This window comes from Lissotriton vulgaris, chromosome 9 (assembly GCF_964263255.1).
Source record: "Lissotriton vulgaris chromosome 9, aLisVul1.2, whole genome shotgun sequence".
NCBI lineage: Eukaryota > Metazoa > Chordata > Amphibia > Caudata > Salamandridae > Lissotriton > Lissotriton vulgaris.
Window position 1 is genome coordinate 940,170,382 of NC_141697.1, and position 25,028 is coordinate 940,195,409.

General features: G+C 41.5%; 1 protein-coding gene across 1 annotated transcript in view; it reads right to left on the minus strand.

Annotated features, from left to right (window-relative positions):
- Positions 1–25,028, minus strand: part of LOC147692577 (cadherin-related family member 4-like) — a 422,868-nt gene that overhangs the window by 85,979 nt on the left and 311,861 nt on the right. Inside the window, exon 13 of the mRNA XM_086938792.1 lies at positions 7,337–7,481. Within this exon, the coding sequence (XP_086794918.1) occupies positions 7,337–7,481 (145 nt within the window). The remainder of the gene's footprint in view (positions 1–7,336; positions 7,482–25,028) is intronic.

Consider the following 25,028-nt stretch of genomic DNA (forward strand, 5'->3'; position numbering starts at 1 on the left):
ATTTAGGCCGCCCCTTTGTGATATTTACCTTTTTCATTGACTTGCAGTAAAGTTTTGTCTATCTTGTGACGGCTGAAGTCTGTGAACCCATTAATTTGCAGAGCAGCTGTACCTCTTTCCGCAAAAGCTCAGTACAAGTAGTCTGAGAACAATGAGCAACAAGGTATCAGTGGTTGCACTTTGTTCTATTAAATCCTCAATATGGGTGCCTTTTAGTCTATGTAATGCAGCTTAAAGACAGGTTCTTGCTCATGTCAACTATTCAGCCCTGAATACCCAAGCCAACAATAGCAGTACCAGAACGCCCCTTTGCAGTCACCGCTCTGTCCTACCAGGACCTGCAGGGGTCCCCATTTGCAGTGCTAATGGGTCTTAGCTATTAGAGCTACAGGGGAAGCTCTGGTAGCTAAGATCCACTAGCGCTGTCAATGGGGAGGGACAACAGTGGCACTTAAGAGACAAAGTAAGAAATGAAAACAAGAGGTGCAGTAGTGGAGTTTGAATGAGATATAAAAAACCTCTGTATAACAGAGACGGATAATAGAGAGAGGAGTACATTTTTGTAAATGAGAAAGCGAAGTGGAACATATGGTGAAAATTAGAGTTGAGTCAGGAAATGTCACAACTCACTCCTTGCGCTCTTGTGCCCACCACCAGGGGGCTGAACTGTGGGGCACTTCTGTGTTCTAATATGCTTCAGGACCTTCCCTTGCATGCATATCCTGACCTGCAGCCATTTGGACACTATTTGAACCTTGCCATCCCTTACCAATCTATGCCGGGTTTGTGGAAGCCAGTCTGCTCATGCTTGAACCTCCATTACCTATAATCGACTGCTCACTGCTCCCGCTCCACCCCTGCAAGTCCAAGGATGGGCGGAGGAATTCAGCACACCTGTGGCTAGAAGGTCCTAGCCTTCTCACATCTGATGCATGTGATTACTGTGAGCTCTTTCAAGCCCCAGCTCCCTTCAGTCCAGTGTTGGTCACTGTAGCTGTGTACCTGTAAGACCGACCATTGTTTCCTAAACTTTTGTTGTGATTGTTTCCAGAATTCCTGAGCTACAGTTATTACTTGTTACTTTGATTCATGAGCTATAGCTATCCTTGTTCCTGAACTGGCACTGCCTGCAGTGTTACCTTGATACCCTGATTCCTGAGCTTCAGCTATTCCTTGTTCCTGAACTAGAACTGCCTTTAGCGCTACCTTTACTCCTGAGCCTTAGCTATTCCTCATTTCATTGATTCCTGAACCAGTACTATTTAATGCACATGCACCCCTGAAGCCTCTTTTCTGTATTTACCTTTTCCCAGTCCCTCCCTTGTTTTCTTGTACATTTTGTTCCAGCTTCTACCTCGCTGTCTTCCTGTAGTCTTAGCTTCCAGTAGCCTTGTGTTTTCTTTTTTCCTTTTCCCAAGTGCCCCTCTTGTTTTCTTTTCTTTCCTTTTAATCTCTCCTCCTTGCTAGCTCCTTGTCTACTGAGGCTTTAGTTCTATACCCTTGTTATTACCGCCTTGTGTGTTCCTGTTGGATCACCAGGATCCATGAGCACAACTGACAACCTAGGTGGTGTTTCTTGTCTACTGTGAGTATTGTCGTGGGGTTAGATTTATAACATCACCATAGGTATCAGCTCCACAGACCCTGCCTTTGTATATGTATATATATATATATATATATATATATATATATATATATATATATATGCAGGAAAACGCCATTCACCATATCTCTTTCTCCCGCAGAGAAAGAATAACGTAGAGTGAAACCACCATTTCGTGCTAAAATCCTTAGTGCTTTATTTGTGCAAAATCGTACCAGCAATCCACCATGACGCGTTTCGCCTCCAAGGAGGCTTGATCACATGATGTGCCATAAACATAAACGAGGGCATTTATAGTTAAAATCAGTGCATTGTAACGGCTGTTTACAATTAAGCCATGAACAGAGAAGAAGTACTGTGTATATATTGCGGCAGCAAGCATTTCATGTAGGGCATAGTGCCCAGTTATCATTGTAAACATATTTCTCTCAAATGTTTATGAAAAAAATATATATATAAATAGACAATGATAAAAACATCTCTACAATATAAAACCAACTATACATGTTTATATACAAGGGTAAATCCATATGTTTCATACATCCATATATTTACATTGGTTTTATAATTATTCTATGTTGGATTATTTGAAAAAGTAGATGATTTGACTTTACAACATAGTACCTCACAATTTTCATACCCCAACCATCTGTCGCTTTAAATAAAGTGCAAGTCTTCACAATTCAGTTCATATAACCCGTGTGGGTAATAAAATGTTACAAAAAAGTCTACTGTATTAACATATTAAAATGCCTATATAAGGGTGCTGAGATAAATTAATCTGTTTAAATAAAGTGCAAGTGCAATTTAAAAACATTATCTATTTATGGAAGATAACGGATCTGTATTCATTACGAATCATATTCCTCAAATCAATTAACTTTTGCAATGCCTGATCCCAGGCTCCTTAGTTGCATCCTGACAAGTTGGTATATAAGTTGATTTCTAAAGAGCTTTTCTTGATCTTAACCTCATCATAGGTAGGTATACATGTCCTCACTGGCATTAAGGCCCCCCGGATTCCTACTGTTAAATTCCAGAATGTACCTCGTTTCCAGTAGACGTAGCTTGGCATCCCCGTTACAACCCCTTTTGAGGGGTAAGATCGTGTCAACAAGATAAAATTGAAGACCCTCAGGGTCACTATTGTGAGTCGATTCGAAATGCTGTGCTACGGGATATGTTTGGTCCTTTCCCGATATGGCTCTTAGGTGCTGCAGTATCCGTTTGTGGGCGGTCAAACGTGTGCTGGCCACATATCTCAGCCCACACGGACACTGCAGCACATAGACCACATATTCGGTTTTACATGTGAGCCTTTTACTGATAGCAATTGGTTTGTCACAAAAAGGGATAGAATATTTGGTTTTATTCACTCCGTGATGGCACGCTCTGCAAAATAGACACTTTTTAAATCCCCTATTCAGAGCCATCCAGGTTTCTGAGATTGGCGTGTCCAGACTGTTACTTACTAAAGCGTTAGCCATTGTTGGTGATCTACGGAATGTGAGGTCTGGTTTGTTTGCCACGAATTTACCTATGACCGGGTCCCCTCTCACTAAGTTCCAGTTCTTACTGAAGATTTTCCTGATCTCCGCATGTTGCATACTGTAAGTTACAATGGCCCTGATTGTATAATCTCGGGGTTAGTGTGTGTGATTTTAGTTTTGGGTATCAGAGCCTGTTCCCTTGAGATTTTTTGAGTGCGTTCAGTTGCCATATTTATTATGGTCTCACTATACCCTCTCTCCAAGAAACGTATCTTACTCTCTCTCTGATATATATTTATATAAACACATACATATATACATATTACCTACTGGCGGTCGCCAGTAGGTAGTTATAGTTAGGACCTCATTTCCATAGGAAATCAGCAACATTCTATTTGGAATAACTTTGGCGCCGGTCGATGAATCTTCGCAAAATTCTCCAAGAAGATGGGGTGCTCTGCTCCTATCCTGAAAGTTTCGGAATGCTTTGTCAACTGGGGGCTGAGAAAAAAGGGGGGTCCCAAAACGTGTTTTCCCCATGCAATTTTCCATAGGGACCTTCAGACACGGCTACAGCCTGAACTGCTGAACGGAATTACACCAAATTTGGCAAAAAGGTAGAGTTTGGGTCGCAGATTATGCTTTTTGTTAAATGGTGTAAATCCGTTCAGTAGTTACTGAGAAAATAAAAAATAAAATCATAGATATATCTATAGACGAAGTACTGTACGCGTATCCTCCCGAGCACGAGCTTTATGCTAATTGGGTGTTAACACTCCAAACCAGGAAGTGTTGCCAACCATCTTGTGACTCGGTAGACCCGAGGCACAAGAAAACAGAAAAACAAAAGCACAAAAGACGCAAAGGGGGCAGAGTAGAAACACCCTGTCCCCCTAGGCCTGCTTAGGGGGTCCAACAAGGACCCCCAAGGCCCAAACAATTTTTTCTTTTCATTTTAAATCGCGGGATGCGCGTAGGGTACGCGTACCCTGCTGATCCCGAAAAAAACACCACTCTGCAAACGCGCCCCCTGGCTGGCGCGTTTGCAGAGGGGGAAGTAATTCTCCTTGAATACTGGGGGTCCCTGGGAGCCAAGTAGCCTACCAGGAACCTCCAGTAGGCACCAGGGGGCTGTGTTGCAGAGAGGTGTAAAAAGGGGCGTGGCCTCATTACACCTTTCCGCAACGTAGCCCCCTGGCGCATACTGGAGGTTCCTGGTGGGCTACTTGGCGCCCAGGGACCCCCCAGTATTCAAGGGGATTTAGTTCCCCCTCTGGAAACGCGCTAGGGGGCTGTGTTTCAGAGAGGTGTAATGAAGCCACACCCCTTTTTAAACCTCTCTGCAAAGCAGGCCCCTGGCGCATACTGGAGGTTCCTGGTGGGCTACTTGGCCCCCAGGGACCCCAAGTATTCAAGCGGATTTAGTTACCTCTCTGAAAATGTGCCAGGGGGCTGCATTGCAGAGAGGTGTAATGGGGCCACGCCCCTTTTTACAACTCTCTGCAATGCAGCCCCCAGGCGCATACTGGAGGTTCCTGGTGGGCTAGTTGGCCCCCAGGGACCCCCAGTATTAAAGGGGATTTAGTTCCCCCTCTGGAAACGCACCAGGCGGTTGCGTTGCAGAGATGTGTAATGAGGCCACGCCCCTTTTTACACCTCTCTGCAACGCAGCTCCCTGGCGCATACTGGAGGTTCCTGGTGGGCTACTTGGCGCCCAGGGACCCCCAGTATTCAAGGGGATTTAGTTCCCCCTCTGGAAACGCACCAGGGGGCTGCATTTCAGAGAGGTGTAATTGGGCCACTCCCCTTTTTACACCTCTCTGCAACGCAGCCCCCTAGCGCATACTGGAGGTTCCTGGTGGGCTAGTTGGCGCCCAGGGACCCCCAGTATTCAAGGGGATTTAGTTCCCCGTCTGGACACGCGCCAGGGGGCTGCGTTGCAGAGAGGTGTAATGAGGCCATGCCCCTTTTTACACCTCTCTGCAACGCAGCCCCCTGGCGCATACTGGAGGTTCCTGGTGGGCTGGTTGGTCCGCAGGGACCTCCAGTATTCAATGGGATTTAGTTCCCCCTCTGGAAACGCACCAGGGGGTTGCGTTGCAGAGAGGTGTAATGAGGCCATGCCCCTTTTTACACCTCTCTGCAACGCAGCCACCTGGCGCATTCTGGAGGTTCCTGGTGGGCTACTTGGCCCCCAGGGACCCCGAGAATTAAAGGGGATTTAGTTCCCCCTCTGTAAACACGCCTGGGGGCTGCGTTGCAGAGAGGTGTAATTGGGCCACGCCCCTTTTTACACCTCTCTGCAACGCAGCCCCCAAGCGCATACTGGAGGTTCCTGATGGGCTAGTTGGCGCCCAGGGAACCCCAGTATTCAAGGGGATTTAGTTCCCCGTCTGGACACGTGCCAGGGGGCTGCGTTGCAGAGAGGTGTAAAGAGGCCACGCCCCTTTTTACACCTCTCTGCAACGCAGCCTCCTGGCGCATACTGGAGGTTCCTGGTGGGCTAGTTGGCACCCAAGGACCCCCAGTATTCAAGGGGATTTAGTTCCCCCTCTGGAAACGCGCCTGGGGTCTGCGTTGCAGAGAGGTGTAATGAGGCCACGCCCCTTTTTACACCTCTCTGCAACGCAGCCCCTTGGCGCATACTGGAGGTTCCTGGTGGGCTAGTTGGCCCCCAGGGACCCCCAGTATTGAAGGGGAATTAGTTCCCACTCTGGAAAAACACCAGGGGGCTGCGTTGCAGAGAGGTGTAAAGAGGCCACGCCACTTTTTACACCTCTCTACAATGCAGCCCCCTGGCGCATACTGGAGGTTCCTGGTGGGCTACTTGGCCCCCAGGGACCCCCAGTATGCAAGGGGACTAAATCCCCCAACTTAGAACGCTATACAGGGTTTGTTTGCACAGTGGTGAAGGTAGGGGGCGGGGCTTGAGGTGATATGTGTGCAAACGTGCCCTGTGGCGCGTTTTAAGTTGGGGAATTAATGCCTCTTCAATCCAGAGGTCCCCTAGGGGCCAACTAACCCAACAGGTACCTCTAGTAAGCTCCACGGAGCTGCGTTGCAGAGTGTTGTAAAAAGGGGGCGTGCCCTCTGAACATCTCTCTGCAAGGCAGCTCCCTGGCGCATACTGGATGTACCTGGTGGGCTGGTTTGCCCACAGGGGACCTCAGGATTGAAGAGTATTTAATTCCCCAAGTTAAAACGCGCCACAGGGCGTGTTTGCACACATGTCACTCAGGCCCCGCCCCCTTCCTTCACTATTGAGCAAAATATTCCTCTAAAAACAGCCGAACTACGAATTCTGATTTACTCACCTGTTATCACGAGAGACGTAGGTGCTACATCTTTGAGCCCAGTACGGACCCTGAAAAGTAAATCTAAGCGTACGTACCAGTAACTTGTATTTCCTTCCATAGGAATCTATTATGTGGTTTTCACCAGAAAAGTTACTGTCTATTTTTGAAACGTACAAATATTCCTCTAAAATCAGCTGAACTACAAATTCCGATTTACTCACCTGTTATCAGGAGAGACCTCAGTGCTGCATCTTTCAGCCCACTACTGATCCTGAAAATTAATTCTAACCATAGTTACAGTAACTTGAATTTCCTTCCATAGGCTAACATTGACTGGTTTTACTTGGAAATTTTGGAACTTTAAAAAATTCCTCTAAAATCAGCCGAACTACAAATTCCGATCTACTCACCTATATATATATATATACACACAATATGTGAGTATTTGCAGTCACCATCACAGCAACTGTGGCAATTGTGGGTGAGGAACTTGCTGAGCTGCAGTCTTACCGTATGGAGATTCTGAGTGCTTTATTCCACATTCCCTTTATTGTTAACATTGTTATAAATATGTTGCGCACGTCCGTCCTGTCTGTTGGTTATTCTGAATGCTAAATTGCCTCATGAGTGCCTGTCCTTTCTGAATCTTAACCGTTGAGCTCCTTTGTGCAGGGTTCCCCTTTAGATCCTTTTTCTCCTCTGACTCCCTGTGTGATCCTGGACAGCACTGCACCTCCCTCTCTGCTTATTTTTTCTGCCCAGCCACCGGTCCTTGCCCAAGTGCCTGACAGAGTCCCAGACTGTCCTGACAGGAAATTGGAAAATTACACAAATGTATAATTATGGCATTGTTACTGGGACACAATGTTGACAGAGTAGGAAGTAGCAGCTATTTGGGTAGACAATAGTTAGATGTAAGCACACAAAGAGATGACATGAGTCCTTACCTCCAACCACTGAATAGCTGAGCACTGAGTTGAGGTCTATGTCATTGCACTGCAGTGTCAAAATTGGAGCTTGAATGCTCAGCGTAGAGTAGATTGTGACGTCATAGAATGGAGGGTTACATATAGGGGGGTTATCATTAATGTCCTAGAAAAAAATATATATGATTATTTGGGCGATTGCACGACATACAGAGGTGTTTGCCATAATTCAACATATTAACAGTAAAGGATGTGTTGGGCTGCAGCCCTCACCAAATTACATCCACCATCTCCAAAGGTACCTAGGCATCACTGGAGGACGCATGCCCTTATAAAACATTAATTACTCTCAGTTTGGTGTTGGCTCTGAGCAATTAATGAATTGTGTTCTCTGAAACTGTGTCACAGGTGCCATATCCTGAATGTTCACCAAAGACAAAAAGCCTGGCTTTGCATCCATATAAAAAATGCAGGCAGATCCACTTAATGACAGAAACAACGGAATAAACCACTTTGCCTTCCATACTGATTCCAGAAACATGACCTGAATAAGAGCCGCTCACGGGTAGACTGTTTTGCTGGGCTCCTCACAGTTCAGATCTAACCTGTCATGTTGATACTTGATCATTTTAACCACATGAACCAATGTTGACTACATTGACTGACATTGGCGCCAGCAACATATGTGCATCCTAACCTGTACCTTCCTATTTAGTGGATAAGCAGGCCATCCCCAGCACAGGTTCCTGCTACCCAGGAGCAAAACTGCCCTACCTATAGCCCTTCCTTACAAATCAAGGCCAGTCCTTGCCATTCTCACAAAATGCTTCTTTCATTTGGTTCTCTGTCCCAATCAAGGGATGGACACCCCTTCCGTTGGCTTACAATGAACCTTCTGTCTGATCCAGAGGATCAGTGTCTGACCAGCCTCAAATGTGTCAGGTACCAAGCGCTGCGCGCTGCGCTGCGAGGCCCCAGGGCGGTTATGCGCTATACAAATGCAATTTTTCATGTCATTTCATTTCATTACCACCAATTCTATAGTCCCCCATCCTCTGTCCCCGAATGTATGAAAACCTAAAATGAACTACTCTTGTAAATCCGATGTTTATATATTATTGGGTTGCACCCAAATGTAATTTAATAGTAGGGAATTAAATAAAAATGTCCTTAGTCTGAATCCCTAACCAGTCAAGTTTGAAACGTAAACATTTCTTTACCCATCCTGGTCTATTCGCACTACAATACATCTTCAAATGGTGTAAAAGAAAGAACCACAACTATAGCTGACCAAGGGATGGCAGGGAACACTTTCACATATTTTACAAAAACTGCAGGCTACTATGCTGAGCTCTTGAATGAATCTGTTGGAGCAACTACACAACCTGTCCTATAAGGAGACTCATTTCACTGTGTTATGAACAGTCATGAACCAGTGATGTCAATTTACCAAAATATCATATCATATGAAACAGAAGTGACATCACACACCCCTTGATGCTCCAATGACATTAAAGCTCCTTTCGAATTCACACTGTTTACCGTATCCTCTCACCACCTTTCCTCTCTCCTGGTTCCTTTTTCTATTTCTTCTAGCTCCCTCCACACCAGCACTATGAGGTAAGCGTAGGGTTTTGTAAACTACTGTACAAATAAGCAACCTAAAACAGCACAACAACATGTCCTTTTCTGCTGTTATTAGTTTGGGCCTACTGACTTAAAAATCAATCCAAACAAAAACAAGAGGGTAGAGTGAGAACACGTGGATTCAGTGATAGTCAGCCATTGGTAACACAGAACGTATTCATTACTTTTTAACAAACTTTTCCTCAAAGACATTAATCATGAAAAATGCAATGGCAAAGCTGTTCTAGCTTATTCAATTTGTTATATGCAAACTGCCTTTTAAAAACTCTGCTCTATTTCATCACTTCTCTTTGCACAAATACACGAATCTGGCAAAAACAAGTTCTGTGTCTGCCATTGAAAAATATTTGACAAGTCAACATGAGCATCTAAAATATGAAATGGTATTTTTGGAGCCTTTTGCACCTAATAGCTCACCTGGTGCTAAACACAAGTGGTCAGTCAGCACTTTAGATGTAGTAAGTGGTACTCTAAGAAAACCAGGCAAAGAAAACAGTGTAGGGGTCTGCTTTAATCGGGTGGGCAGTGTCCTCTGCCATAAATGTAACAGACTATCCTGTTTGCTAAACCGATGGTCTACACACTCTGTTTAGAGTCAGGTGGACTGTCATGTTTCTGCCAGGAGTGCCCATGGGGACTGAGGCTGTGGAACCCTGGACCAATGACCCAGAGTTTCTGTCATCAAAGTAAGCATCGCTAAAAATTCACGGTATTTAGAGAGCGGACAGTCTAACATACATTTTTTCCACTTCAGGACCTTCCATAAAAGACTGACGATCCAAAAACTAAAAAAAAACATTACCCCCACAAGCTGGGGGAAAGCTCACACAGTGTTGGGCCATTACTTTTTCTATTTTTTAAAAACAAACTCCTGCTTTGGGAGTTTGTTTTTGAAAATAAAAAGTTTGCTGAGTAGCTGCATGTAACCTGGTGGCTTCTCAGAAAACTCAGAAAGACTTCAGAGTATCTGCCTCGATGGCAGCTCCTCTGAAGGCACAGAGATGTCAGTTAGAAAGGCAGAGATCTCTAAATATGGGTGTATTCCACTAGGGCATCAGAGTACATGCTTCCACTGCTCTGGTAGAATAGACTACAGCCAGCCAAATCCTAAATTAGCTCATAGCTATCCTATAAACATGCGGGTAAGCAACCTGACTTTTTGCTTTCAGTGAGGCTGACCAACTAAAGAGGAATCATCCTTTTCTAGTATTTTACAGAAAATGTGGTAAAAATAAACCTTAATTCTGAATCATACATAGTTTATATTTATCTATTGTTTAGCTTCAGAGTTAAAAAAGAGGAAAACAAGTCCCTAACCAAAAACATAAATAAATGGATCATGTGTTAGACAACAGGCTATGCAGTGCGATCGATAATTACAGTTGTAATAAATTCAAATACATTCAAAGTGCAGTGGGTATCAGTTTGATACAGAAGACAAGGAAAAACATCAAATAGTAATTTATTAATTACCGGTTTTCTCTGCCGGTCTCACGCCACCCCGAAGATTGGGAGCAGGCAAAGGAGTAACTATATATGTATATATATATATATATATATATATATAGTCAGTGAGCAAGGGCACGGACGTGCCCGAAACGCGTCTGATGGCAGCTTTTACCCACATGTTGCACAAATAAATTTAGCAGTTGGAAAACATACCTCGCCTTGGAGTGCTAATTGTGCTGTCTGCGTGCCTTTCTGTGCGGCAAGCACATCGAAGACAGGCTGGATTCGCATATATATATATATATATATGGCTTTTATAAATGCACAAAGTGCAAGGCATGCCAGTATGGAGTAAATGTCACCACATTTGACGTTCCATATAGGAAAAAAACACTGGAAATACGTGCAAACTACACATGCAAGACAGACTTTGCAGTCTACGTCTTGCAATGTAGCTGTAAGAAAAGATACGTAGGCAGCACAATACACCCTGCCCACGTAAGGGTGTTACAGCATCTCAGGGCTATAAAAAATAATGACCCCTCATATCCAGTGGCGAGGCACATTAATTCCAAACATGAGGGAAAAGCGGAGAACATCAAGTACTTCGTTATTGACCATGTGAAGAAGAACATTAGAGGGGGAAATAGACAATTAGCCCTCCGGAGACTTGAGTCACAATATATTATTCTCCTAGACACTAAGGCCCCACAAGGTTTGAATGCCGATGAAGCACTAAGTGTACACTTATAATAAGCACAGGTCAAACAATTTTAAAGAGACTTCTGAGCAATCCCAACCCTTCTTCCGCAAGAGAATAGTAAAAATCAGTATCACTTAATTGATACATGTCATGTAACACGTAGAAATCCAAAACACGTTCACAATGTTTTATTGGTGGTTTCGTAAAGTCAAAGTCGACTAATCATTGCAATAATGTAGAGATATCTAGTAGAGCAACTGTACATTGGGCAAACTAACTCAGTTGGGTCTAATACTGCACTTGGATATTTATTTTTTTGCCCACATGGGCTTTATTGAAGAAAACCTCACGATAAGGAGGATCTTTTAATAATATTAAATGTGGTTAAACGGGCACTAGACCCTCAAGCCAATATCCAATTTAAGAACAAAACACTGAATGTATTGCAGTAAAAATTGTGTAAACCCTATGTTTTAAGAAATATCCATGTACAAGAACTAGACACAAGTATAAATGTGTAAATATTGAGCAAAATAATGTTAGCAATGATGATATAAATTGCGCGCTGAGTGACAATGTTATTTAATTGTTTTATAAACGCAGCTTAAGGTAAATGTGCTTGTGAATCAATTAACATATAAGCAAATCAATAGACAGCGTGTTTTTTGTAAACATAAATGGTTGTAACTTCCCAGTGATTACGGAAAACTGGTTGCCATGACTACAAGTAAGCCGCCACACGAACCAATGAGCACTTGACATGTTTAAAAGCACTCACGTAATGATATTCTTTGTTGTGAGCAAGATGGTTGTATCCGTCGAAACGCGTCAATCTGAGCACTTAAGAAAATAAACTTGTTTCTGAACAAGACCCCACGGAGTCAGCGCCTGTTTACTGATGTAAAAGACAGGATTGGCTCCAGGGCCCGAAACGCGTCATGGCGATCGAGAGGGTGCACAGAATGGAATAAAAGCGCTGAAATCAAACTTACAAGGGTCCGTTTCGTTATTTGGCTTCCTGTTGGTTTGCGCTGAATTTCGAAGTTCCAGTCTCATATATATATATATATATATATATATATATATATATATATGCGTAAACAAGTTGAAACGCGTCTGGTAGTTTTTTGATTAAAATCCTTTGATCTTCAAACCCACGGAGTCGGTGCCTGTTTTTCAAGGTCTAAAGAACCAGGATTGGATCCATTTATATGTATATATATATATATATATATATATTAAAAGGTTATATCCACCCACAGTCTTTTTACAGTTTCCATGTTCGAGGGCGAAATGAAGAAGCGGACCCAACAGCTTCAGGCAAGTCGATATTCTTTATTTAATTCAACCTTTCACGTTGACGCGTTTCAAACTTTCAAACATCAAGTGCTCTTGTTCACACACCAGTCATCGCATCATCCTATGCCTTTTAAACAGAATTGTAAGTAACACCTCCCTTAGTGAGTCACGTGATCCCACTCATAGATATAGACAACATACTGTTGCATTTTCGATGTTTCACTATCACAATGCTTGCCATTTTTTAATTATAAAATTGCATCTTGTAATTCGTACAAATTCTATACTGCATAAATGCATTCAAGTTTGTAATTTAAAGTGGCAAGTGCATTAAATAATTTATAATGTTCAATATATAAAACATTTATAAATACATAAATAAATACACTTAAAATACATATTGCATATTTTAAAACCTCAGCTCACCCTCTAACTGCTCTAATGCATGTTTAGGCTTTGAATTTCATCCATATATACACCTTGATAAACATTATAAAGTGCCAGATGCTTGTTCACCAGTTGATATATTTAATCAACGGATGTGCAAAACTATTACCAAGTGCAAATCATAGCATTATGTGCAAAATTCTGCATTATTTGTTTACATGTAATCAAATCCTGTACATGTCATATTTTATGTTTGCCTTAACCTTAGTTGTTCTTACAAACTAGTATTTTATGGCCGCGTGCATGCGCCTACCTGAACAAACTTGTACTAGCAGCAATATTTTCTCCTCTTGTATTTAACCTTGCTAGAGATTGTGCACAATATTTATTTAAAAATGAGTGTGGGTTTGTCTTACTTGTTTTTTGTTTGGTTTTATATGTAAAGTGCTTTTTTATGTGCATAACAGTGCTTTGTCATACTGATTGACTATCTAAAAAATCTTTTTAAACCTTCACAAATAGGAAAAGTGCTAATACTTACAATGCTACATAATTTAAACAAAAGTCTGTGTTATTAGAGTTTTAACAGTTTCAGTGTACTGTGTGAGTTTGTTATAACATGAACTTGATATATATTCAAATCTTACATTTTATACCCAATCATGGCTCTCAGAGTGACTTACTTTTCACAGTTATCCACACGTTTCCAAAATTACTGAATTTTTAAAAGATCATAAAAAGTTGTGCAAGTCCTCTGTTGTATTTAACCCATTAGGATACTTACTATTACTATGTACCCTGTCTCCTTTCTCCTCAACAATTTTTCTCTATCCCCACCTCTTCTTAGGGGTGCCACAGAATCGATCACAAAATATGTAAGGCATGCCAAGTTGTTATCATGCATGGCCTTGAAGTGCCGGGCCACCGGGTAGGCATTGCTGTTAATAACGATGGCCCTGAAATGCTGCAATATTCTGAGGTGCACCTGCAACTTAGTGCTACCCACATAACGTATGCCACAGGTGCACGTCATATATATATATAAATATACATATATATATATATATATATATATACACATGTGTATATATATATATATATTTATATATATATTTATATATATATATATATATATATATATATATATATATATACCAATAACATAAAATCAACTAAATCTATTAAAAAAACATTATATTATAAATTAAAACATTAAACTATTTAAAAATCTTCAAAATTTAATTTACCACTGCAGTCAGTGTAACAGTAGTGAAAGTGTTGGATAACGGAGGGGTAAAAATTACTATTCCCACTCCAGTGAGCGCAGCAGTAGGGAAAGTGTTGGATAGCGGACGGGTACAAATTACTATTCCCACTTCAATGAGTGAAACAGTAGGGAAAGTATTGAATAGCGGAGGGGTACAACTTACTATTCTCACTCCAGTGAGTGCAACAGTGGGGAAAGTGATGGATAGCAGAGGAATAAAATGTACTATTCCCACTCCAGTCAGTGCAACAGTAGGGTAAGTGCTGAATAGTGGAGGGGTAAAACTTACTATTCCCACTCCAGTGAGTGCAATAGTAGGGAAAGTGTTGGTTTGCGGAGGGGTAAAAATTACTATTCCCACTCCAGCCAGTGCAACAGTAGGGAAAGTGTTGGATAGCAGAGGGGTAAAAATCACTATACCCACTCCAATAAGTGTAACAGTAGGGAAAGTGTTGGATTGCAGCGAGATAAAGTGTACTATTCCCACTACAATAATTGCAACAGTAGGGAAAGTGTTGGAGAGTGGAGGGGTAAAAATTACTATTCCCACTCCAAAGAAGGTAACAGTTGGCAAAGTTCAGATAGTGGAGAGGTAAAATGTACTATTCCCATTCCAATCAGTGCAACAGTAGGGAAAGTCTTGGATTGAGGAGGGGTAACAATTAATATTCTGACCCCAGTCAGTTCAAAATGAAAAACAAACAAAATATTAGAAACCACAAAAATATTTTTTTTAAAAAGGGTCATATGTATCAAGGCAAAATGGGTTCGCAAACGCCGAAATTCGCAGAATTCCGGCGTTTGCAAACCCATTTTCGCTAAATGGTATGTATGAAACATTTTTGTTGCAAAATAAGGAATTGCTAAATTTGCCATTCCTTATTTTGCGATTGCATTTAAGGAATTGCAAATTTTGTGATTCCTTAAAGGCAATGTATCAAGGAAAAAAACATTCCAAAATGCCATTAAGGAATCGCAAATTACCACCAACTTCTAGTTGGTGGTAAGTTGCGAATTCTTTCAAAAAAGCATTATTTTAAAAATCAAAAGGTGCCATGTGACGCCCATACATGCCCTTAGGGCATGTATGTGCACGATATGCGCACACATGTCATTTTCAGGGGTGCAGCAAGGTGTTCTTGAGACACCCCTGCATCCTTGAAAATATTCACAATTTGCGATTAGCAAATTGCGATTCGCAATTTCCCCTTCATTCCTATGGGCCTCCTGGCCCATAGAAATTAATGGGAAATTATTCCTTAAGTGCGATTAGCAATATGCTAATCGCAATTATGGAATTTTAAGGAATCGCTAAAAAGAAGCGATTTTCTACATACATACCATTTTGCGATTTCTAAATAGCGATTCCTTAAAAATCGCTATTTAGGAATCGCAAAACGGAATGTTGATACATATGGCCCAAAATAAATTAAAACATATACAAATATGTTCAAAATTAAAAAACAAATATATTTAATATTACAAATGTAAAAAAAATTATAATGTTAAATGCATATGACATATACCTACGAATGTTATATTAAATAAAATAAAAAATATTTTTCAAACAAATATTTTTAAGTAGAAACAAAAACATAATTTTACTTTTTTTAATTTCTACCCTATAACACCACACATTTCACAACCCACATCTAAATTTTTAAAATTGTACTTACATAATTAACATAATTAATTACCAATTAAAGAAATTTTATTTAAAAACAAATTAAAACTCATAAAAATTCATAAACTTCCCACATTTTACCTCTATAACCCACACAAACCACAGCAAAAATTAAACTGTACAAAAAATAATTACACAATTAAAACTTCTTTTCAATTAAAAAACTGACAGTATTTAACAACTAATTATAAAGTAAGTAAAATTAACTTACTCTCCACCCTTTACCTCTAAAAAAGTAAAACCCACACACAAAAAATTAACAATTAACCTAATTAAATATCAATTAATAAATAATATTAATGATCCACTAATTATTAATTAATTAAACATAAATTACTTCCCACCCTATACCCCTATAAACCCCACAACCTACACCTAAAATTACACAATTTCCATATTTAATTTCTGATTAATTATTATTAACTAAGAACTAATTATTAATTCATGAAACGTAAATTACTTCCTGCCCTTTCCCCTATAAACCCCACAAGCCTCACCTAACATTAATTACACAATTTTCATAATTAATTTACAATTAAATAATGAATATTAATTAACAACTAATTATTAATTAATCAAAAAGAAATTACTTTCCGCCTATTCCCGTTAAAAACCCCACAACCAGCACCTAAAGAAATTACACAATTACCACCATTAATTTGCAATTAATTATTAATAAATGATTTCCCACAATTAACACTATAAAATCTCAATTCAATAAATATTAATACATAAAAACTAATCATTAATTTATTATAATAATTTTTTTTCTCCAACCTATTCCCCTATAAACCCCCAATCCGCCACGGAAATAAAAACGCAAAATTTAATTAAAATAAAATTGATAACTGCTAAAAATTTAACACATATATTAAAAAACAATTATTATAGAAAAAAATACATCACATACATTTAAAATATATACTAAAATACATAACACTAATTATAAAATCGATATTTTAACCCCTTCATTGCGGCGGCTATTCCGCCGCAGTGCTAAGGGGCCGGGGCGCCTCGTTCGGAACCGCTCCGTCACGAGCCTCGGGCGCGCTGTGCTTGTGACGGAACGGTTCCGTCACGGCCACGCCCGCCCAATAGAGCGCTCAGCGCAGGCGCGGAATTCGCGCCGCGCAGGTGCGGCGAGCGGGCTGTGACGGAACCGTTCTGTCACAAGCACAGCACACCCGAGGCTTGTGACGGAACAGTTCCGTCACAAGCATGCAAGGGGTTAAACAATATTTTTGCAAACAATGTTAATGAATGCTAAATTTAAAAAAATTATATTTCTTACCTTAAAATCGATATTCCTGACCATGATATTCTTGCTGTCGCTATTTCTCACTCACGATATTTAGGACTCAATATTTCTCTAGTTCGACATTTCCAACTCGATATTCTGTCTGGGAGTTTGTCATTATGAACTCCACAGCACCATAATGGCTTTACTGAATTCTGGGAAGTTTGGTAGCAATCTTCTCAGCATAATAAACCAACACTGATGCCAGTGTGGGATTCATTATACAATGCACTCAGCGGGCATCCTAGAGATGCCACCTGAAAAACAACCAGCCTCTGGTGGATTCCCTGACTGGTAAACACCAGCCTGCCACCACAAGACATGCTTCTGGACCCCTGGGGTGGGAGCCTTCACTCCCTGGGCCCAGAAACAAAGCCTTTCCTAGGCGGAGGTCTTCACAACTCCTCCAGTTCAGGAAGAGCTATCTGTGGGTGGGGAGCTTCAAATGCCTTGCCGCCTTTGCAAAGTGACCCCCAGCCTCTCCTGCTATCCGGAGAAGGTCCCCTTCCTGTCTCATCCCCTTTTCAGTGGGAAGAATTGGAACAGCCCAGAAGGTGTGCAGACCTCTGCCAACCGATGAGGTGAAGCCCACTCTTCAATGCCCGCCAGATGGCAGGCACTCTCCAATCAGGATTTGGGATTGCGCCCACTCTCCTACGTGGGGTGAGTGCCCCAAGGGTGTAGTCACCCTAAAGGTCAGTAGCCCATTGGCTACTAGCTCGACACTCCTAAATTGCCCCTAGAATACAGATCCCTGCAAGATTAGAAAGAGAGTGGCCTGCTTGTCAGCAAACCCTAACCGAAGGCACCCTTGGCCCCAGTGGCTAACATTGGGCCCCTGCACTCTGCACCCGACCTCACCAGTGGTAGTGCAACTCAAGTGCCCATTCAGAAATTGGGAAACCATGGTCCAAACCCCCAAAACTCCCAATTGTAAGCCATGTACTTACCTGAGAAACTGCTAACACTTTTTCGGGAAACATCCATTCCAACGCGGTCATTACACCAACCTACCTTTACAACACAACTGTTACACTGCAACAGCCTTTACATCTCATGCCATTACAATGCATGCCATTACAATGCATGTCCCTACAATGCATGTCATTACAACGCATGTCATTACAATGCATGCCATTACAACGAAATATAAGGTAAGTAATGTAGATTTGTTTTAGTATTTGGGTGGGTGTGGGTTTTGGGGTACATGAGAATAGTAATTTTTACCCCTACAATATCCAACACTTTCCCTACTGTTGCACTCACTGGAGTGTGAATAGTAATTTTTACCCCTACACTATCCAACACTTACCCTACTGTTGCCCTAAAAGTATTATGCGCTGTAATGGTATGCATTGTAATGGTATTCGTTGTAATGGAATGCATTGTAGTGGTAGTTTATAAAAATGCATTGTAATGGCGTGGGTTGTAAATCCATGCAATGTAATGGTATTTGCGATGTAAAGACTGTGTTGTAAAAGCATGTGTAGTAATTGCATGCGTTGTAACGTCATATATTCACTTTTTCTCCCGTAGGAACCTGTGTGTTTGATTTTGGGGCTAAAATGTTCTAAGTGTTAAACTGATGTTTGTATGGAGAAAAGAGAACTAAGCTGAAAAGTATAAAAGGTATTGCTTACCTTGTATTGTGAGACCCTAAGTGACGACGAAATACTTTATTGTTTGATTAATAAAAATCATTACAATGGGGATCATGCATCCATAATAAAAAACGTATATCAAGGATGGTTATTAAGATATTTACATTTGTACCATCACAACAATGAAAATGATAAAGTTCATCAGAAATAATCTAAAATCCTGAAAACCTATTTTTTGTAAGTCTAGACAGAACAACCCTCTTTTTTTTTTTTTTACAAAATAATTAAAAGGCGGTTAAAAACCATAAGTATCCATTCTGATTTTATAATCTGCTAGGGCCACAAGCAAACATTAGATATTAAAAGGATATAATTAATATCGCTGGTAATGTAATTCCGTATTTGTGGTGAAGTTCCTGATAAGGCAAGACCATTTGTATAATAAAATCCCTGCATACAATAATTTGAAAGTTCCAGGGGTACACAGGAAAGCAAGAGAGTCCGTACACCGGGGACCGTACTCTGCTACTCTTGAGTGGAGCGGAGAAGTGTGCAAATCAGTAGGACAACATAAAACTTAATCTGTCCGGTAATAATTAACTGTTGATGACTTACTAGCTCTCACTGTTTATACATTTTCTTGCTGTTCTTGTGACGAACTTGGTGAACCGGATATTGAGCTGTGGATTGTCTGGGTTCATTGATGCAAGGATAGCTTGCCGGCACGTGTGAATGCCGAGTTTGTTCCATTCACTCTTTAACAAGATCCTTCGATTGTCATGGACTGCAGGACAAAGACATACCACATGCTCGATTGTTTCTGTGCTACACCCGCAGCCCCTGCACGTTACCTCAGAATTTGCACTGCGCCATCTTGGCAGATGATACAGAAATGGCCATTCACCCTTTCTGAGGGCCAAAATGTTTTTTTGCCACAGCAGTGAGAAGGTACATGACAGATGGGGTGCCATAAACCCTGGCTTAGATCCTGATACAATTGTCCAGGCTTGTTTGCATTGCACCAGTTGGGCTCTATCCAAATGAAAGGACCAGAGGTGGACGTGTCTTTTGATATGAATTTTAAGTGCCTGCTGCGATGGATTAGAGGTCCAGATTTCTTCTATATCAAGGAGTTTTAAAGAATCTTGCAGATAGCACCGGTATGAACTGCCAAGTTGACCAGCTGAGATTTCCATCCACAAAAGAGCCTCTCTGGAGGTACGCAACTTGCACAGCCTGATGTACGCTCCACGCCCTATTGCTTGATGGTCTTGAAGACCAAACTCGAGGCCTATTTGAGCGGGGAGAGAAGATTTTGGTAAACCCAGCACCTGTTTGAATGTTCTTGTTATTATTTTGTTCACGTGGCTATTGTCTTTCCCTTGCATAATCTCATGGCTGTAGGAGAGGAAATGGAAGATTTTTGCTTTCATGACAGTTATGAGTCGGGTTAGACTTGGGCTGGACAGTTGCCTTGCAAGAGTCTTAAAAGCCACCTGAATTGTCAGGGCTTTGACTTCTACCTCATCTCTATGTTTAGAGAATGTTCCCCTTCTGTCCAGGTGAACCCCCAGGTACTTGTAAGAAAGGGCACTGTCACGTTTTTACCATTGTATTGCCAACCGCCACCTTGATATTTCCTTTGCCCGAAGGTGATTGCCCTCGTCTTTGTTAAATTCAATTCCAGGTTGTTTTCTGTGGTATATAGAGACAACCGATCAAGTACTCTCTACAAGCCAACCATGGTGTGACTTAGCAGGACCAGATCATCCGCATATAGTAGATTACTAACTCTTGTCCCAGAGAGTTTTGGAGGATGAGAATTAACTTCATCAAGCGACTCTGACAAATTGGAGATGAAAAGGTTGTAGAGAAGGGGCGGCAGCACGCACCCTTGTTTCACTCCGCGAGTTGTTTGTATTTTCCTTGAAATGTATGATCTATCCCCAAGTTTTATATGGATCCAAGTGTTAGTGTGTAGCGCGATTATGGCTTGTAGTAGCGCTGGTAGGATCCCCCATTTCTGCAGTTTTAGCCACAATTGGCTTTGAGGTACACGGTCGAAAGCAGCCTTAAAGTCGACGAAACAGCCATGCATTACCGTTTTGAGGCTGCCACTTTATCCAACAGGACATCAGTTGCGAGCAAGTTTGTTATGGTGCCTGATTTTTGCACAAATCCTGTCTGGTTGAAGGGTATGAGATGGTTTTTTACGGCCCAGGACGCCAGATCTTGAAGGAGCAGCTTAGCATAGTATTTCGATTCCACGTCCAGTAGGGTGATAATCCTGTAGTATTTCGGTCTGATCTCTTAACACCTTTATAAATTGGGTGTATAACGGCACCTTCCCACGATTCTGGTAATCCCGAGTTGATCCGGCAATAGGAGAAAAGAGGTGCCAATTGACTGGCCCAAAATTCTGTATCCTGTTTAAACAGAGACTGGGGTAGACCATTTGGCCCTGGAGGTCCATCTGAGCCGCCCTCAGTTATAATTTGAGCCGTTTTTTCCGTGATGATTCCTAGAGTTGTTGATACACTTTGTGACAATTCTATGGGCTGAGGCAGAAGTTTTGTATTAGTCATTGATGGAGTCCTTGTGTTTAATTCAGCGTGGTTTCCTAGTGTCTTTGCATCCATTATGCCTAATAATTGGCATGAGTTGGATTGAAGAGACGTGGCTAGTGGTCTAGCCAATGGGACATTTTTTACCGGAGCCTCAAAATGAGTTGTTAGATAGGATACCCATTCAGCTTCGGAGATGTTAGCGCTACTTTGTCCTCCTTGTTTGTGTGTTTTGGAATTAACAAGTGACCAGAAGGATTTTGGGTTATGATTTTTACTTGCGTGTATCAATTTTAGCCAGAACTGTTCAGAACGTTTCTTTTTCTCGATGAATATTGCATGTCGAAATGCTTTTTAGGCTTGCTTATATTCATTAAGATTATGGTCTTCCCCTTGGAGCCTGCGGGCTTGTCTTAGGGCACTATTACGTGCTGATTTTAGTTTCCTGATTTCATCTGTTATTATGGCCTGGTTTCCTTTTTTGGATTTTTGTGTAGTGCGTGAGAATTGTTTTAGCAGTTCCCGGGTGAAGAGTTCCCATGAAGTAGTGGGCAGGGATGTAGCAGTACGCATTGAATCCCGCTGGGCTCTACAGTGGCTCATTATTGCTGGTACAATCGGATCAGACCATTTCATCTTTTTGAGATTTTCAGCATGGTTACCTTCAGAAGTCAAGCTTGTCGTGGCATGATGTGCCAGGTGAAATGACAAGGTGGACACTTGGGGACGATGGTCACTGTCTCCTCGAACAGCTATGGTGTAATTCTCGATAAAAGGAAGGATTTCCTTGTTACTGATGGCATAGCCTAGAAAAGAATGGGTGTGACCGTTTGATCTTGTCCAGTTGGGAGGATTATCCTTGAGGAAGCGACCATTTAAGATTGTGTAACCTAGAGCACTGAGTTGTAGCACCATATATTTGCCTAGTTTGCTGTATTTATTGCCAGTGGGTTTTGTTTGTTCCAGTATATCTGGCCACAGTGCGTCGAACTCTTCTGGAAGTTCTTGAAAAGGTTTGTGTTGTAGTCGCCGGATACTAGGCAGGCTGGATTTTTATAATGACTTTGTATATTACACAAAACCTGGATTAGATGGTTAAACTTCTTTTTTTTCTCCCTGATACTTGGTGGGATGTAGATATTAATCAGGATAAATTGTTCGGTCCGTTTCAAATTGTTGATCATTACACCGGAAATCCAATCTTCTTCAAATGTCAGTTGCATTATGTTTACATTTAACTTTGCTGAAATGTAAATTGAGAGACCGCCGCTGGGTCGGCAAGACTTATGCAGCCTCTGAGCAGATGATCTGTACTCCACGTATCCTTCTATTGGGAGGCTGACCAAGGACCATGTTTCCTGCAATAGTATAACCTCGTGGGTTTTTAAAAACTTTATCACATCTGGGGATTGAAGTTTTGGGGGAAGGCAGTTGATGTTCCATGAGCACACTGAAAGACCGGGTTGAGTTCAATTTTGATTTCCCCGGTCCAGAGCTGCTGGCAGCCCAGTCGATCACCTTGGTTTTGGCCTCCTCTATTTTTGGGAGGATCGCCCTTACTGGGGATCGGCCTTTAGCTGATCTTAATATTGAGAAGGATAGTGGTCCCCGTTTATCTCAATCAATCAATCAATCATCGCATTTATATAGCGCACTACTCACCCAGAGGGTCTCAAGGCGCTAGTGTGACAGGAGGTTTCGCAAGGACCGAAGGATACCATGGTTCGGTTTAAGGAACTATTTTGATGCCCCATTTGTTGAATAAGTCAGACCTTGATATTATCTGCTCCTTAATTGCTGCTGTTGAAAAAGTGATCAACGTTGATTCTGTGAATTGATTACTTCCGCTGGATTTAAACTCAATTAAGAATATATAATTGGATTCAATATGGCACAGTTCTGGGGTACATTTAAAAAGTTTCACAATGTTCCCTCTATTCAAGATGTCATGCGGTCCTTGAGTGTGATATTCCGGAATAAATAACAGTTTGGTTTTTAAATTAATTGATCAGGGGTCCTGGCCTGAGATCTTATGATTGTCTTTGTCCATGATTTGAAATAAGTCGATTCTCCTTTGAATATGGGGCGATTGTTGCTTATGTCCTACATGTTCTCCTCGGGATTTATAGTTTACTTTATTGGGTAAAAGTTTACCCGTTTGGGATATGTCCAGATTCTTGGATAGGATTGTCTGAAGGTTCTCCTTGCCTCTTGACCTAAACTCATCGTCATGCTGTTCTATGGTTTCCTTGTTTTGGTTTTCCTTTGGTGCGTTTACCATATTTGTTAAGGCTATCGGGTCATCTAGTCTGGTCTTGACGGTGTAAGATAATATTTCTGACTTCGTGACCTTTCCCGGGTCGTCTGATGTCGAAGTCTGTAGAGGCTTTGCTGGAACCTCTCCCGTGGCCCCAGGTAGTTCCTTGTATTTTTTGCTATTGGCGGGTGCTGTTCACACCTTGCCGGGTAAATCTGTAAATAATTGTGTGGGTGTTTTTTGTGGTGATGTAAGAGTGCTATCGGAACTTACGGTACTAATTGAGCTGAGTCGTGTGTTACCCTTTCCAATGTGTAGTGGCTCACTGGTTGTATTTTGAATCACTGTACTACGTTTATTGCGTCTTTTACGTAGTCTCTTCTTTTCTCTTTTGTTCAGATGTTGTTTTTGAGGGGATTTATTTGTTGATCCCGTTCGTGGGCCAGCGTCTCTGGTGTCGGCGATTTGCACTGTCTCAGATGTAAGCGGTTTATCTATTTTCAACGTGGTGTTATTTTTATTATTTGATTTGGTTGGTTGGAAGATACCGTACTCCTTGGGTGCCACTCATTTGTCTTGATTATCCGGGGACGGAACTACTACTAAGGCATCAGTTGGTCGAGTGTCGATTTTTACTGAAGAAGCCTTATGGTTTTTGCCAGGTTTATTGTGATTTATGCTTTGGTCTTTGACTTTCGGAGTGGTTGCGTTAGTTGAATGCGAGCCTGGGGGATGTGGTTGAACTTGCAAACCTGATGGTAGTTTCTTTATTTCTGTCAGTACCAAAGCGAGAAACTGAGGAAGCGTGGACAGACTGTTGATTATTGGTGAGCAGCAACATATCGCTTGGGTCAGGTTGACTTTGGATTGTGCTTTTGTTATTAAGGTATTCAAGCCTTCTAGTTTGTTGTCAATCCCTGTCGTGTATACTGCTAATGTATTTAGAAGGTCGACTTGTAAATCAAGTTTGTTTGAATGATAGTTTAATACAGACACTGTGGATTGTAAAGTTTGTAGTAGCTGAGGCCAGATGATGGTAGATTCGAACGCTGCTGGGTCATGACCTTCAGTTGCGTCTTTTGTTTTATTAAGTTCTGTCTTAAAAAAAGATAAATCCAAGAGGGAGTGGTCGTTGGGCTCACCTGACTTTCTTTCGGGAGATTTGTGATGGGCAAAGGCAGGTGGCGTCATTGGAGTTAATGGCTTGATGTTTCCTGGAGTGGTTCTAGTCCATTGTGCTGCTTGGGGGTAGATTTTATTTTGCTTTCAGGGGAGCCCGGCTTATCTATATCAAGTTGGTTTCCAGCTGTATGGGTGATCTGAGGTAGAGAGAAGAATCGTCGCTTGAGATGGTTAGTGGTGATGAACTCTGTTCTTTATTAAATTGTTGAACTTGTTGTAAGGAGGGAGATATATTTCCTGGCCAGATAACTGGTCTTAACCTATTTTGTTTCAGGTATAGAGGGTACGTCCCTTGTTAAATGACCGCCTGGGGATATGGTGATGGCCTGGTTTTGAAGCTGTTCATGGATCAAGGCCTGCACTTTGATCTGAACTG